At 41.4% G+C, this 16,079-nt stretch overlaps 1 protein-coding gene across 1 annotated transcript in view; it reads left to right on the top strand.

The window, feature by feature from the left end:
• Positions 1-16,079, top strand: part of LOC126471216 (rho GTPase-activating protein 45-like) — a 682,307-nt gene that overhangs the window by 558,873 nt on the left and 107,355 nt on the right. Inside the window, exons 11-14 of the mRNA XM_050099339.1 lie at positions 5,657-5,852; positions 6,319-6,452; positions 12,779-12,967; positions 13,057-13,241. Of these exons, the coding sequence (XP_049955296.1) occupies positions 5,657-5,852; positions 6,319-6,452; positions 12,779-12,967; positions 13,057-13,241 (704 nt within the window). The remainder of the gene's footprint in view (positions 1-5,656; positions 5,853-6,318; positions 6,453-12,778; positions 12,968-13,056; positions 13,242-16,079) is intronic.

Here is a 16,079-nt window from a genome sequence, read left to right as displayed (position 1 = left end):
AGTGTGCCGGCCGAAGTGGCCGTGCGGTTAAAGGCGCTGCAGTCTGGAACCGCAAGACCGCTACGTTCGCAGGTTCGAATCCTGCCTCGGGCATGGATGTTTGTGATGTCCTTAGGTTAGTTAGGTTTAACTAGTTCTAAGTTCTAGGGGACTAATGACCTCAGCAGTTGAGTCCCATAGTGCTCAGAGCCATTTTGAGCTGACAGTGTGTGTGCTGAACCTGGTTTTCAGCTACTGGATCTCAGCTATCCCCCATCTAACAGCAACACGGATCAGAACACTGTTGCAGAAAGAATGAAACAGACATGTCAAATTTAAAAAGATGCAAAATCCCCAAGATTGGCGATCTTTTACAGAAGCTCGAAATTTAGCGCTGACTTCAATGCGAGATGCTTATAACAGTTTCCACAACGAAACTTTGTCTCGAAACCTGGCAGAAAATCGAATGAGATGCTAGTCGTATGTGAAATATGTTAGCGGTAAGAGTAATCAGTGCCTTCTCTAAGCGATAGCAATGGGGATACTATCTAAGACAGTGCTGCCAAGCAGAGTTACTAAACATAGCCTTCCGAAATGCCTTCACAAAAGAAGACGAAGTAAATGTTCCAGAATTCGAATCAAGAACAGCTGCCAACATGAGTAACGTAGAAGTAAATATCCTCGGAGTAGTGAAGCAACTTAAATCACTTAATAAAAGCAAGTCTTCTGGTCCAGACTGTATACCAGTTAGGTTCCTTTCGTAGTATGCTGATGCATTACCTCCATACTTAACAATCATATACAACCGTTCGCTCGACGAAAGATCCGTGCCCAAAGGCTGGAAAGTTGCACAGGTCACACCAGTATTCAAGAGAGATACTAGGAGTAATCCACTTAATTACAGGCCAATAGCATTTACGTCGATATGCAGCAAGGTTCTGGAACATATATCGTGTTCAAACATTATGAATCACCTCGAAGAAAACTATCTATTGACAAACAGTCAACATGGGTTTACAAAACATCGTTCTTGTGAAACAAAACTAGCTCTTTATTGGCATGAAGTGCTGAATGCTACTGACAATATAATTTAGATCGATTCCGTATTCCTGGATTTCCCGAAGGCTTTTCACACTGTACCACACAAGCGGCTTGTAGTGAAATTGCGTGCTTATGGAATATCGTCTGAGTTATGTGATTGGATTTGTAACTTCCTGTAAGAGAGATCACAGTTCGTAGTAATCGACGGAAAGTCATCGAGTAAAACAGAAGTGATTTCTGGCGTTCTCGAAGGTAGTATTATAGGCCCTTTGCTGTTCCTTTTCTATGTATACGATTTAGGAGAGAATCTGAGCAGCCGTCTTAGGTTGTTTGCAGATGATGCTTCCTTTTATCGACTAATAAAGTCATCAGAACATCAAAACAAATTACAGAACGATTTAGAAAAGATATCAGAATGGTGCGAAAATTGGCAGTTGACCCTAAATAACGAAAAGTGTGAGGTCATCCACATGAGTGCTAAAAGAAATTTGTTAAACTTCCGTCACACAATGAATCAGTCAAATCTAAACGCCGTAAATTCAACTAAATACCTAGGAATTATAATTACGAACGACTTAAATTGGAAGGAACACATAGAAAATGTTGTGAGGAAGGCTAACCGAAGACTGCGTTTTATTGGCAGGACACCTGGAAAATGTAACAGATCTATTAAGGAGACTGCCTACACTAGGCTTGTCCGTCGTCTTTTAGAATACTACTGCCTGGTGTGGGATCCTTACCATGTAGGACTGACGGAGTACATCGAAAAAGGTCAAAGGAGGGCAGCACGTTTTGTATTATCGCGAAATATGGGAGCGAGTGTCACTGAAATGATACAGGATTTGGGCTGGTCATCATCAAAACAAAGGCGTTTTTCGTTGCGACGGAATCTTCTCACCAACTTTCTCCTCCGAATGCGAAAATATTTTGTTGACACCGACCTACATAGGGAGAAATGATCACCATGATAAAGTAAGGGAAACAGAGCTCGTACTGAAAGATATAGGTGTTCGTTCTTTCCACGCGCAATACGAGATTGGAATAATAGAGAAATGTGAAGGCTACTTAACGTGATTTGCAGAGTATCGATGTAGGTGTAGATGTAGAACCTGATATACGAGCAGCGCAACGAGAGGAAAGAATTGGAGGGGTAAGAGGAGTACCACACGTGTGTGATGTCAGGGGGAGTGTGCTCAGATGCGTATGTATGCTTACTCAGCAAGCTCTGAAATGAGTCAAGACTTATTTTAAATTTAGGAGGCATAACTGGAAGTAATGTCATGATATGATAACATGAGGGGTAGCTGCACAAAGATGTGAACGTCTGGTTAGTCAGCAAGTTCTCAGACATGTTGTGACTTGTTGACGAGTTCAAACTTGCACATGTCTTATTTTTCGTGTTACGGAGATGTGGGCTGAACATGTCATGTTCCTGCCAGATGAGGCAGCTGAGATCTAGTTCCTGCAGAGCAAGTATGGATAGTATCGCACAGGTGACTGATTTGGACAAGACTTGTTTCTAAACACTGGTCCAAGTGACGGCTCTTGAGGCAGCACCGCAGAGTGAACTGTGGAGGATCTAGGCCATTTACGTGATTCTGAATCAAAGCAACTGTGCATTTCGGAGTGGCAACAAATTATCTGTTCCTACTCAGTTTTTTGTTGCATGAATGTGGCTTTTGTGTGCTGTGTTTTACTTGCAAACAATATTACACTTTATTGGATCTTTGGATACAACTGATTGTATTATGTATATTGTAGCCTGTGACAATTTCCAGCCTGAGTTAAAACAATTGAAATGTTAAATTACCACATCCATACCTTACGTCTCGGACGAAACGCTATTTAAGGTTGTATCAGACAAAACAGATCGCAGAAAAGTTTTAATTTTTGCAGTTTTTTTTGTTTTTTTTTTTTTTTTTTGTTTAACAGACATAGGCAGAAATCAAGACATAATCACGATCAAAATAATAGAAAGGATGCCGTAGAATAAGTCAGATTTCTTGACATGACAGTCAGGGGTTCGACTGAGAAATATTCACTACTAAGAAGTACATTAAATAATAGACTTAAAGCTTTAAAGGGAAACAAAGAGGCGACCGTGACTCTTGTTTCATGAAACAATAAGTTTTTCTGAGAAAATTCAGTCATGAACAGGAAACAGTATTGTACGGTCATGTTAAAAACTTCGTTAATCAGCTTATGCCTTTGAGTAAAGGTCAGGTCTTAAATGTAGTGTGCAAATACGCAGAGCAGTTGAAGAGTGGAAAGGGAAAACGTTCTAGATGCCAGATCTAACATTAGGCAGGGGAATGAGAAACCAGTTTATCTCTGATCGTACGTAACTGATCTGTATCCAAAATTTGAGGATGCTTTCTGGTACGACAGAACTGCTACTTATTGCATGACCACACAAAATAATGAGAAATCTTAGAATATAAACACTTCATTAATAAAGTTGTAACGACCATACCAGGGAACTGAAGGGTTCTAAGCGCCAGTAGGAGACCTTCACAAGCTGATTCTTGCAAAGAAGACAACACGAAGCAGCCACTGTTAATTTATTTCACGAACACCGTTGATATCGGTTTCGAACAGCCAGGTTGATGTTCAGATGATTGTTCATGTTTATATTACATTTACACATTAGTTATTGGGGCTTACAAAACTGATGTAAACAGCAACGAATGTAATATAAACGTGACCAGACTTGTAACCTGCCGGTATGAAACATGTAACGACGCTGATTGTGCAAATAAATAGAATTATTATTAACTGACTGATTGCTTTTTTCTTCTTTGCAAGAATAAAGCAGTATTTTGTGCACAGAGACGATCTCAGAATGTTAGTTTTCGACAGAATATAAGGAAGGGAGTTTTTGTTCCAAGTACCATGAATACTGAGGCAGTACATTTTATTTGTGACAATACAAGTACAGAAATACAGCATTAGGCTTTTCATTATTAGAGCTGCAGTCAACAAAAATCGCTTCTCAGATCTTTCCGATTTTCGAGCTCCAGAGGAAAGGGCAGCTTGGAACCAAGACTATGCACCAAGTAATAGCGCACATTTCAAAGAATTTCTTCGTGGTTTGGCACCTGGATCAAGTCTACGTATATATAACAGAGTGTTGGGAACACAACAGCACGAAAATAAGTTTTGTGAAAAAATATAACTCCAAAGGTTTTCCATTTTCACTTTTCGATAGAAAATAAATCATCGGTCCAATAACTCAAAAATGAAAGCATGTAATGAGCTTTACTACGATTTTATGGAACGATATGAAGACTTAGGGCTGAGAACAGCTGAACCGACGATTTTGCAACGAGCAGCAGGTTTCAGAAAGAAACAAATTCAAAGAGGTTTTGACGGTCTAGGTCAATTGATGGGCAGATTCAAGTTTATAACCATTTACAGTCCTATTAAACCCTTTTTTTGCAATAAAAATTTGACTTGTTACGTATTATGATTTCATGTCCGGTATAACCACCCAAAAATTTAAACGACCAAATGCAAAGGGTGGAAAATAAATAAAAATGTCAACAAATGAAAGTCCTTATATAACATATTTTCATAATTCTAGTGAGTTACATATCTTGTACTGTTTAGTGTTAAGAATGTTCCAATACAATCTTCAGGAAATATTACAGAGTGATCAAAAAGTCAGTATAAATTTGAAAACTGAATAAATCACGGAATAATGTAGACAGAGAGATACAAATTGACACACATGCTTGGAATGACATGGGATTTATTAGAACCAAAAAAATACAAAAGTTCAAAAAATTTACAACAGATGGCGCTTCACCTGATCAGAATAGCAATAATTAGCATAACACAGTAAGACAAAGCAAAGATGATATTCTTTACAAGAAATGCTCAATATGTCCAACATCATTCCTCGACAATAGCTGTAGTCGAAGAATAATGTTGTGAACAGCACTGTAAATCATGTCCGGAGTTATGGTTCAAATGGCTCTGAGCACTATGGTACTTAACTTCTGAGGTCATCAGTCCCCTAGAGCTTAGAACTACTTAAACCTAACTAACCTAAGGACATCACACACATCCATGCCCGAGGCAGGATTCGAACCTGCGACCGTAGCGGTCCCACGATTCCCGACTGTAGTACCTACAACCGCATGGCCACCCCGGCCGGCTGTCCGGAGTTATGGTGAGGCATTGGCGTCGGATGTTGTCTTTCAGGATCCCTAGAGATGTCGGTCGATCACGATACACTTGCGACTTCAGGTAATCCCAAAGCCAGTAATCGCACGGACCTGGGAGGCCAAGCATGACGAAAGTGGAGGCTGAGCACACGATCATCACCAAAGACACGAGCAAGAGGTCTTTCACGCGTCTAGCAATATGGGGTGGTTCTAATAAAACGCCATGTCATTCCAAACATGTGTGTCAATTTTTACCTCTCTATGTACATTATTCCGTGGTTTATTAAGTTTTCAAATTTGTACTGACTTTTTTGATCACCCGGTACAATTTTTAGAAAGCTTACGTGTCCGGTACTACGCACCCTCTCCTATACGTAAATGAAATGGTAAACTTATTTCCGTCCGTAACATCGGCGTATACGTAGAGCGGCTGATGTGAGCACACTGCTGTAGCATGGGGTGTGTAGTTCCAGGAGCTGTGTGGACGGAGCGCCTTGTACGAGCCAGGAGCACACTATGCAGAGCTGGCCAAGAACCCTGCAGACTGTGAGGAGGAGCTACTGGAGGACCCGTTCATGTTCCAGCTTTACTACTCGCCGCACAGCATGATCGAGGTCGAGCGCAAGTCAACGGGCTCCATCGAAAGTGAAGATATGTACCAAGGTGAGCAGGTCTTCAGGATTTTCATCATTGTCTTCATTAGATAACTTTCATTCACATGAGTTCACATACTTTTATGCTTCCGCAGTTTGTGTGTGTGTGTATGTGTATGTGTGTGTGTGTGTGTGTGTGTGTGTGTGGTTGGGGTTTGTTAGTTCGCTCTGAAGAAGAACACCGACTGTAACCGTTACAACGTTCGTAATTTTGTTTATGTGACACTAGAGCACTCAGTGCCTCTAGTGTACGGTGGGTGATTATCTTTATGCCTTTCATTATTTGTAATTTTAAAATAAGTAAATATAATCCAGTTCACACATGCCATAGCGGAAATAAGTCTTTCGTTGTGTACCTCCTCAAGAGAATCATTGGCAAATGAGGTTCAAAGGATGGTAGGTAAGTGAAAGGTAATATAGATATCTAATTATAAAGAAGCTTGCGACTTTCTCAGAGAACGCTATTTTTTCTGTAGATTCTTCTCTCTTCGAGCCAGACACTAAGCAGTCGAAAGCTGCTCTGACACACAATTTTCGCTCTCTGAGGACACCTGGCCGTTGCCGAGAATGTGATTCGTACGTCTACTTCATGGGTGTGGAATGCATAGAGGTCAGTAATGTTGTTTCTTCATGTCCACATAACATGACACGCTAATATAGTTTATACCAGATTAGATACTGTTATCGTTAAGAACCACAGAGGTCAATTTATTAGACATACATACAAAATCCGGTCTCGTGCCATTTTACTTGTGCGTCTTCCTGTATCATATATGATATGTAAGCACCTGACACTGATAGGATTCCTGCCAAGATACAGTGGATTCGAGCGGGAGATCTTATAAAAAAGCTTAATCAATCCGTTCAGGTTGGTGTCAGTCAACATACACCTAAAATATAAGATATGTATTGTTTTATTTCTTGCGTAGCAAAGATTTTCAAACGGATGATAATCTTGTGAATTCATTTAGATCACACTACCACTCAACACTGAACTAACACGTAATACTTTGAATACCTACAACGACCAAAAGCTTACTTAGTAGCTGCCTTATAAATGGAACAAGTATAGTTTTTGCATGGTTGCATAGTTTACTATTTGCTTGTTTTATTATCTGGCATTTCCATCAGTGGACAAGTGACGTTAATTCTAAGGGTGCACATTTAATAAAATTAAAATGTCTCCAGTAAATAAGTTACTTGTTTCTATTTTCTACTATGTCCCATGCGCTTAGGTGTTACAGTCCATTTTCAAGAGTTACAATTTACACTTTGAGCTTAAAGTTGCTTTTGCTTCCCACGTAGTATTAAAAACGAGCCTGCTGTAAATTTTGCGAAAATGATAACATGGATGGTACTGACCGTAAAAATAACTGTGGGTTTTTTTGCATTGAACATTATAAATGTGTCATCTACATCTGTGAAAAAAAATCTGCATTCACATTCCCGCTTGACAAAAGTTCCAATTTTATCAACAACTACGACACCAATTGACTGCTCACTTGCTTGATAGGTCAACATTCCAGCCCTGTAAAATTCGTAAATGGTTCGTGGGAATAACGTCTATCGTTTATCCTCTGTGTAAGCTCAAATTTCAAAACTGTGTGATCTTACCGTCGTGGTCATTTTGTATGATATACACATGGGAAGGAGTAATACAAAGTCTGTTCAAAAAATTTCGGAACATTCGTAATTTCGCGCAAATTGTGTGTTGGATCGAAATGAGGTTGGCATCCCTGCATACGCCTGTGTTTAGTGTATAACTACAGGAAGTTTCATTGTTATGTTTGTCAGTTATAGTTCAGTGCTGTATTGAGGAGAACGTTGTATCGCACAGTTAGCGAACTTCGAGACGGCAGAGTTAGAGAAGCAAAGCGTCTGCATTAAATTTAGAGTGAAACTCAAGAAAATCTTTACAGAGACACATTAAATGTTGCAGGAAGCCTACGGTAATGAGTACTTAACTCGTACTCGGTGTACGATTGGTTCACAAGGTTTAAAAACGGCCGGGCGGAAGTTAAAGATGCCTCTCGTTCAAGACGCCCTTCGACGTCGAGCGATGACGCTCATGTCAGGTACATCAAGGAAATTGTGCGTGCCAATCGAAGACTGACCGTCCGAGAAGTTGCAGAAGAATGTAACATTTCAGTTCGATCATGTCATGAAATCCTGACACAGCAGCTAGAAGCGCATCGTGTTGCCGGCAAGTTCGTCCCACATCTCATGAGTCAAGACGAAAAGGACCTTCGCCTCGCAATCTGTAAAGAGCTTTTACATCGCGCAAAGGAGAAGGAGATGTTTCTTAAGAAAATCATAACTGGTGATGAGACTTGGGTCTACCGTTACGATGTTGGTACCAAGGTTCGATCTTCACAGTGGGTCAAGAAAGGTTTTCTAAGACCAAAAAAACTCGTTAGTTCATGTCAAACATCACTGTCATACTGATAGTTTTCTTTGGCTTTGAAGGATAAGTTCATCATTAATTCGTGCCACAGGGACAAACAGTTACTCGATGGTAACATCGAGACGTGTTGCGATGCCTGTGAGAAAATGTGCGAAGGAAACGGCCTGAAATGTGGCGAGACAAATCAGGGCTCTTGCATCACGATAAGGCACCTGCACATTCATCCCTGTTGGTGCGTGACCATTGCACAAAAACCGAAATCACTGTGCTGAGTCGTCATCCGTATTCTCCATGTCTGGTCCCTGCGGACTTTTCTTTATTTCCAAAGCTGAAAACCCCGTTGAAAGGACGAAGCTCTGCACCAATAGAAGAGTTAAAAAAAAATTCGCGCGATCCAACAAGAGGCGTGTGATGACTGCTTCCGGAAGTGGAAACAGCGCTGGGAGCTGTGTATCAGTTATGAAGTAGAATATTTCGAACCATGTAGAAATACACTACTGGCCACAAAAATTGCTACACCACGAAAATGACGTGTTACAAACGCGAAATTTAACCGACAGGAAGAAGATGCTGTGATATGCAAATGATCACCTTTTCAGAGCATTCACACAAGGTTGGCGCCGGTGGCGACACCTACAACGTGCTGACATGAGGAAAGTTTCCAACCGATTTCTCATACACAAACAGCAGTTGACCGGCGTTGAATGGTGAAACGTTGTTGTGATGCCTCGTGTAAGGAGGAGAAATGCGTACCATCACGTTTCCGACTTTGATAAATGTCGGATTGTAGCCTATCGGGATTGCGGATTATCGTATCGCGACATTGCTGATCGCGTTGGTCGAGATCCAATCATAATATGGAATCGGTGGGTTCAGGAGGGTAATACGGAACGCCGTGCTGGATTCCAACGGCCGAGTATCACTAGCAGTCGAGATGACAGGCATCTTATCCGCATGGCTGTAACGGATCGTGCAGCCACGTCTCGATCCCTGAGTCAACAGATGGGGACGTTTGCAAGACAACAACCATCTGCACGAACAGTTCGACGACGTTTGCAGCAGCATGGACTGTCAGCTCGGAGACCATAGTTGCGGTTATCCTTGACGCTGCATCACAGACAGGAGCGCCTGCGATGGTGTACTCAACGACGAACCTGGGTGCACGAATGACAAAATGTCATTTTTTCGGATGAATCCAGGTTCTGTTTACAGCATCATGATGGTCGCATCCGTGTTTGGCGACATCGCGGTGAACGCACATTGGAAGCGTGTATTCGTCATCGCCATACTGGCACACCACCCGGCGTGATGGTATGGGGTGCCATTGGTTACACGTCTTGGTCACCTCTTGTTCGCATTGACGGCACTTTGAACAGTGGATGTTACATTACAGATGTGTTACGACCCGTGGCTCTACCCTTCATTCGATCCCTGCGAAACCCTACATTTCAGCAGGATATTGCACGACCGCACGTTGCTGGTCCTGTACGGCCTTTCTGGATACAGAAAATGTTCGACTGCTGCCCTGGCCAGCACATTCTCCAGATCTCTCACCAATTGAAAACGTCTGGCCAATGGTGGCCGAGCAACTGGCTCGTCACTATACGCCAGTCACTACTCTTGATGAACTGTGGTATCGTGTTCAAGCTGCATGGGCAGCTGTACCTGTACACGCCATCCAAGCTCTGTCTGACTCAATGCCCAGGCGTATCAAGGCCATTATTACGCCGAGAGGTGGTTGTTCTGGGTACAAATTTCTCAGGATATATGCACCAACACTGCGTGAGAATGTAATCACATGTCAGTTTTAGTATAATATATTTGTCCAATGAATACCCGTTTATCATCTGCATATCTTCTTGGTGTAGCAATTGTAATGGTCATTAGTGTAGGTTCCATACCTCATTTTGACAGTAATGTGCTTCTCCATCTTCATTGAAAGTTAGCCTCATCTCAATAGAAAAAAAATGTACATTTCGAAATACAGGTTATAAAGATTAATTGCGTTCTTAATTAGGTAAACTTAATTTCGAATTTGATGAGATCGCTCTGATCACAGGCGAAATGCTACAGGTAGTATTTTTTACGTCTACAGAATGAACACAATGGCCATAGACAAATTTTAGGATGTCGTTTATGGTTATTTTCTGAATATTTTTTCGTAAGGGACCATAGTCTCCGTTACAGATATTTTGTTAATAATATTTCGTCTTCTTTCACAAAATTTTGATATCCAACGTAATTACTGACCAATGCGTTTCAGAGATACACCTGCGTTTTCAAGGACAAAGACAATGGCGTTACATGTGCTTCAGCTTTTTACTCTACGGTTACAGAACGACACCGTTGTTATTTCCAACGAGTAAACTGTCTCAAGTGAAATTAATAAGGAGAATCCTAGGGGAATAAAGTACTTTCAATAGGTTACTTGTGTTTGACCACATAATATTCGTCCCCTGCATTGGCGAAAAACAAATAATTTGTACCACATTAAAGTAGGTTCCTTAGTAAGAGAGCTATAAAACTTTTTGAAGGGATGATGCAGCCAAAACAGTACGTCTGAGATGTCCTTTCAGAGTGTGCAGAGAATAACGAGTTTCTCCATACGGGGGCCCTGTCAGATGGCCGACGATGGCATACAAATGCTAGAACGCCCAATATATGGGACAGTCACGGAGCCAGTGACAGGCTATCATGTAGTCAGTGCCATTCACTCAGTGGAGCATATAAAAGATGTGGCGTCTTGCTAACTAGAAGTTTTCTGCGATAGTGGCGTGTTAGGTCGTTTACATGTAATTGTGTATGAGTCTGGGCCACGGAGCCCATTGTCGCATTTGGGATATAAGTTGGTAACGCGACAATAGCATATACAGTCGTGAACGGTTCGGAGATGTGCTCTCGGTCTTCTTTCTTTTGCGATTCTAATAACTGTGTTGCATCCTTAATCCCGTGGGCATGGAAATATTTTTCCACGGCAGTAAAGACATTTCCGCGTGGCAACGTCTATGTACCAGTGGACAGAGTCATTTCGCTTAGTGAATGGTTACTCTCTTCACGCGAGCTATTTTTATTTACAGACCGTGAGAAATTGTATGTCATTCCACACACTAATTACTAAGTAGCATATCATTGTTGTACAGCTGAGCCCTACTTAGTATTCATTATAGACATTGTTGAGGTACTTTGTATGAAACGCTTGGACGTCTTTATGGATATTCTGGAAGTTGATAACAATCGGACTAACAATATAGGCCAGCATTTATAATTTCAAAGATATAGCCAGTTTTCGTTAATCTCTTAATACAGACACAGGTCGATGCAACATTCGAAATTTCGCAAGATGCAGCTGCCCAGTTAGCTGCAGGATAGTAGTTTTGGCCGACTATTTTTTTCAGTCGACTGGATAAACTAAGATATTCGCACACTCTGAGTGAGAAGAATATACGACAACATAAATGGTAGAACTGAGACTATGCAATGACATTTCAGTATCAAGTTAAACAAGCTCAAAACTTCTCGCTTCCCACGCCTGGGTTCCCGGGTTCAATTCCCGGCTGGGTCAGGGATTTTCTCTGCCTCGTGATGACTCGGTGTTGTGTGATGTCCTTAGGTTAGTTAGGTTTAAGTAGTTCTAAGTTCTAGGGGACTGATGACCATAGATGTTAAGTCCCATAGTGCTCTGAGCCATTTGAACCATGCTCAAAACTTGATTGCCTCATTTCTGGTGTACAAGCTCCCTTTGCCCAGAGCTAGTTGAGCTGCCACAAACAAATTTTGCAGCAACCTCTTTCTATCATAACAGTGTGTACCGAAATGTAAGGAAATAAAATAGCGTAGTACGTTATTGATATTTGTAAAAAATTCTCAGGGCTACAACCAAGTTCTCTGATAATGCTGTGTGCCAATCACATCTCGTCAGTACTGTCCTCCTGCAAATACCATTTCTATGCCGACGGCACCCAGCTTTACCACAGCGCCCTACCTGAAGATTTCGGTACTGTGGTCTTCCAGATGAATGATGTGATCGTCCAGATGAATGATGAATGATGGTATTTAGCGGTAAGGTGGACCGAAATCTTGAGACTAAAACTAAATGAGGAAAAGTCCCACTTAATGTTAGTATCCCATCAAAAATAGTAAGTTCTGCACCCCGTGAGAGTTACCACCCACTCTTCTCAATGGTATTCCAATACCATATCATAAAACAGTGAAGAACTTGGCTGTAACTTTGGATGAGCATCCCAACCAGTTAGGAAATACTGTCGCTACATGCAGGAAGACTTTCACTTTACTCTATACCTTCAATATGCTTCGTAACAAATCTTACTAAACTGCGTTTTTGTCTCAACTATAGTAATTTACAAATATTGTAGTCCATATTAGATGTAACTTATAACGTTGCTTGAAGAAAATGTAAGATACATAGAATGCCCGATCAGATGTAAGAGAGAACCTGATGGCCTTAACCTTGCATTTTAAATAACTCAATAGATAAAAAGAAGTAACTCGTACATGTGGCTTCTGTGTTCCAGTGTGGAATGGTGTGCCACAAGAAGTGCGTTGTCGGGCTTTCTATCACGTGTGGTCATCGCCGTCTGCCTCGCAAAGTACCAGTGTTCGGAACAGACTTGAATAACTACTTGTCAGAAACGGCACACCTCATTCCGTTTATTATCTGTAAGTGTATCGATGAAATAGACGCCCGTGGTCGGCAGTCAAAGGTAAGTCTACTGCATACAATTTACACGCTCTCTCACAGCCACCTAACGTACAACATCGATCGAGAAGTTCATTTCTCTGTGTGTCACAGGGCATATACAGGGTGTCTGGAGTGAAGACAAAATTGGATAAGCTGTGCAACGCTTTTGAAATAGGTGGGGACCTTGTTGACCTCTCAGATATTCATCCAAATGTGATCGCAGACGTGCTGAAGATTTACCTACGGCAGCTCCCCGAGCCGCTGCTGTCCTTCAAGCTCTATCCAGATTTTGTGAGGTGAGCTTCTCTTGTTATTAACAGTGATCTGTGCAACTATAGTTTAGGTACATCACCAGCTTAATACACTACTGACTTTTTGCCGTGCTGAGCCGCTAAAGTACTTAATACTAGTCTGCGCTCAGTTTCCTCTGATCTTTCTACATCTTAATAACAAATTCTTTATGTTGGTGCTACTGTTTTGATAGTGTTAAAAGTACGAGGAGCATTCAGGCAGTAGTGCAATACATTTTCTTCTGAAAGCTCGTCGGTTTTATTCAGGATTCCTATACACCTAATTACTTTCAATCTTTTGGCTAAAAACCCTATTCTTCGATGTAACCTCCATTAAATATGAAGGCCTCCTTACTGGGAGGGCCTGCGTGCCGACATGGTACCATCCTGCTGGTCGACGCTGAAGCCAACGTCTTACTTCTTCAGTAACCTTCCAATCATCCACGTGCTGCTTCCCGTGAAGTGCATCTTTCACTGGGCCTAACAGATGGAAGTCGGTAGATACGAGATCCTGGCTTTAGGGTAGATGACGAAGAACTATTCATTAAGTTCTGTGAGTTCCTCTCGGGTGCTCAAACTTGTTTCAGGCTTACCAACAGGGGTGTCCAGTTGTGAAGAGGGGTGTTTCATTGTGATGCGTCGATAACCTCTAATAAGAGTATATAAGAATATACAGCCTACAGTTGCAGGTTAACTTTATCGTTTACCTAGGTTTCAACGTTAGTAATAACGTCTTCTTCAGAACCTGGAAAAAGTTAATATTGTAATGTGCTAGTAAATTATATTAGATATGGTCATCCTACAGGATGCAACGTGTAGTACTTACGTAAAATATTATTTAAATGTTTGCCTCAAACAAGCCATGTCCAAAGTCAACTTTATAAAACTTGATGCATAACCATAAGGTTTTGTCACTTCTATTAAACAAGCTGTAGCAATTCACTTTAAGCCCGTTGTATGGGCCTCGTCGTGTGACTAGGGACTGCGGACCGCGAGGGCTTCGGGGTCTGCCTTACAGAGGGTGGCGCGCATGCGCGAGACGTATAGAATCAAACTCTTATTACGCACGCGTCAGATAACATTTTTACTATCCATTAATTTTATACTTTACTGTTGTAAGTTAATTACAGTATCCAGCATGACTACATTTTACATTCTACTACAGAGCCTTATAAACTGACCAACAAATCTCGTATGAACATCTGTAGGAAAGGTTCTATTATTACAGAAACTGTAATGGTTACATGCATTATGAATTATTGTAAACCTAATATAGGCTGGAAGCCCTCGAAGTATGCCGTATTTTGTAGATACAGTTGATCGTTCAGTAAATTGCCTCTATCTTTAATTAGGTGTGCATAAATTTGTAGTTCCTCAAGTGTGTCGAGTCTATAGCCCTTAACTTCGTGATGTAGTAGCTCTATGTCACGTAAAGGTTTTGGTGTATGAGCCATTTGCACCAAATGTTCCGCAAAGGCGTGTTCCTACGCCCTTTATTGGAAGAGGTTCTTTAAACCTTACTGCTGTAGCTCTGCCTGTTTGACCTATGTAATAACATGGACAATCGTCACACATAATCTTATATACGCCTGATTTCGCTGACTTATCACAGTCTTTCTCAAGGGTATGAACCAAATTAGGACATGGCTTGTTTTAGGCAAACATTTAAATAATATTTTATGTAAGTACTACACGTTGCATCCTGTAGGATGACCATATCTAATATAATTTACTAGCACATTATAATATTAACATTTTGCAGGTTCTGAAGAAGACGTTATTACTAACGTTGAAACCGAGGTAAACGATAAAGTTAACCTGCAACTGTAGGCTGTATATTCTTATATAAACAATATCAGTTGCTGTCGCTGCATAAAAATGTTAAAAATTATCGAATAAGAGTGTCCTCATGTTCCTACATTGTAGGAGTTACAGCGGTGTGTGGCCGGCCGGCACGCGGGCGTGGGGCAGATTTGCGCGACCGTGCTACGATGATGACAAACGCTTCACCCAACAACAACTCACTGTGCATTTGTTCATCGCCAGGACTCCGTAGACTTTCTGCAAGCGCCTATGAACATCTGCGATGCTCTGGTTTTCCGCCAGAAGAAACTCAGTGACAGCCCTCTGCTGGGAACCCAGTTCCATTACGTACCCCATTTTGAAGGCTATGCATAGCGCCACCATCAATCAGAACTTCATGAAACTATAGGAGTTGAAGTGCGGATATTCCACGATGTCCCATAACAAATTCTGCGTTTTTCCAACTGTAGCGGAGAAAAAATGTGTTTGCTTTACTGACTTAACGCCCCCCTTATATACAATAACCATTCCGCTGATGTACGGAGTGAACCGGCAGTGTTATTTGTTGAAGAATATAGGGTGGATGTTTTGAAGAACATTCGGGAAGAATCAGTTTATATCTACAGTGTTGAGACAGGACGAACAGAATATGTTGGTTGAGGCGACGTGTTAGTCGTTTTGCGATAACTTCGTCTAAGTTACGAATTCTATATCGGTTTTCACGTCACTTAGGGCCAGGCCAGGCTACAGGGTTTCCGCTAGCAAGCGATTATCAGACTTCGTAGATGGAGACGATAACCCATCTCCAGTATCGAACTAGTGGCTGCTGACCATTGAAAGAATATCAGTCTGAAGTTTCAGAAATCTGTAATATAAATGTCGAATAGAATAGAATGCCTAGTAGATTTCCAGAGCTGGAACCTGCTATTTGCTAACAAAAGTGATCTTCGAGATGTCAGCTACTCCTCTTTCCACCATCTTCCAGAAAGAAAACTTCTCCCTAGGGCCTATAAAATTCTTGTTGGCCAGGTGGTGACATTT

Source organism: Schistocerca serialis, chromosome 3 (assembly GCF_023864345.2).
Source record: "Schistocerca serialis cubense isolate TAMUIC-IGC-003099 chromosome 3, iqSchSeri2.2, whole genome shotgun sequence".
NCBI lineage: Eukaryota > Metazoa > Arthropoda > Insecta > Orthoptera > Acrididae > Schistocerca > Schistocerca serialis.
The sequence above is the reverse complement of the archived record's forward strand: the minus strand, read 5'-3'. Positions and strand labels throughout refer to the sequence as shown.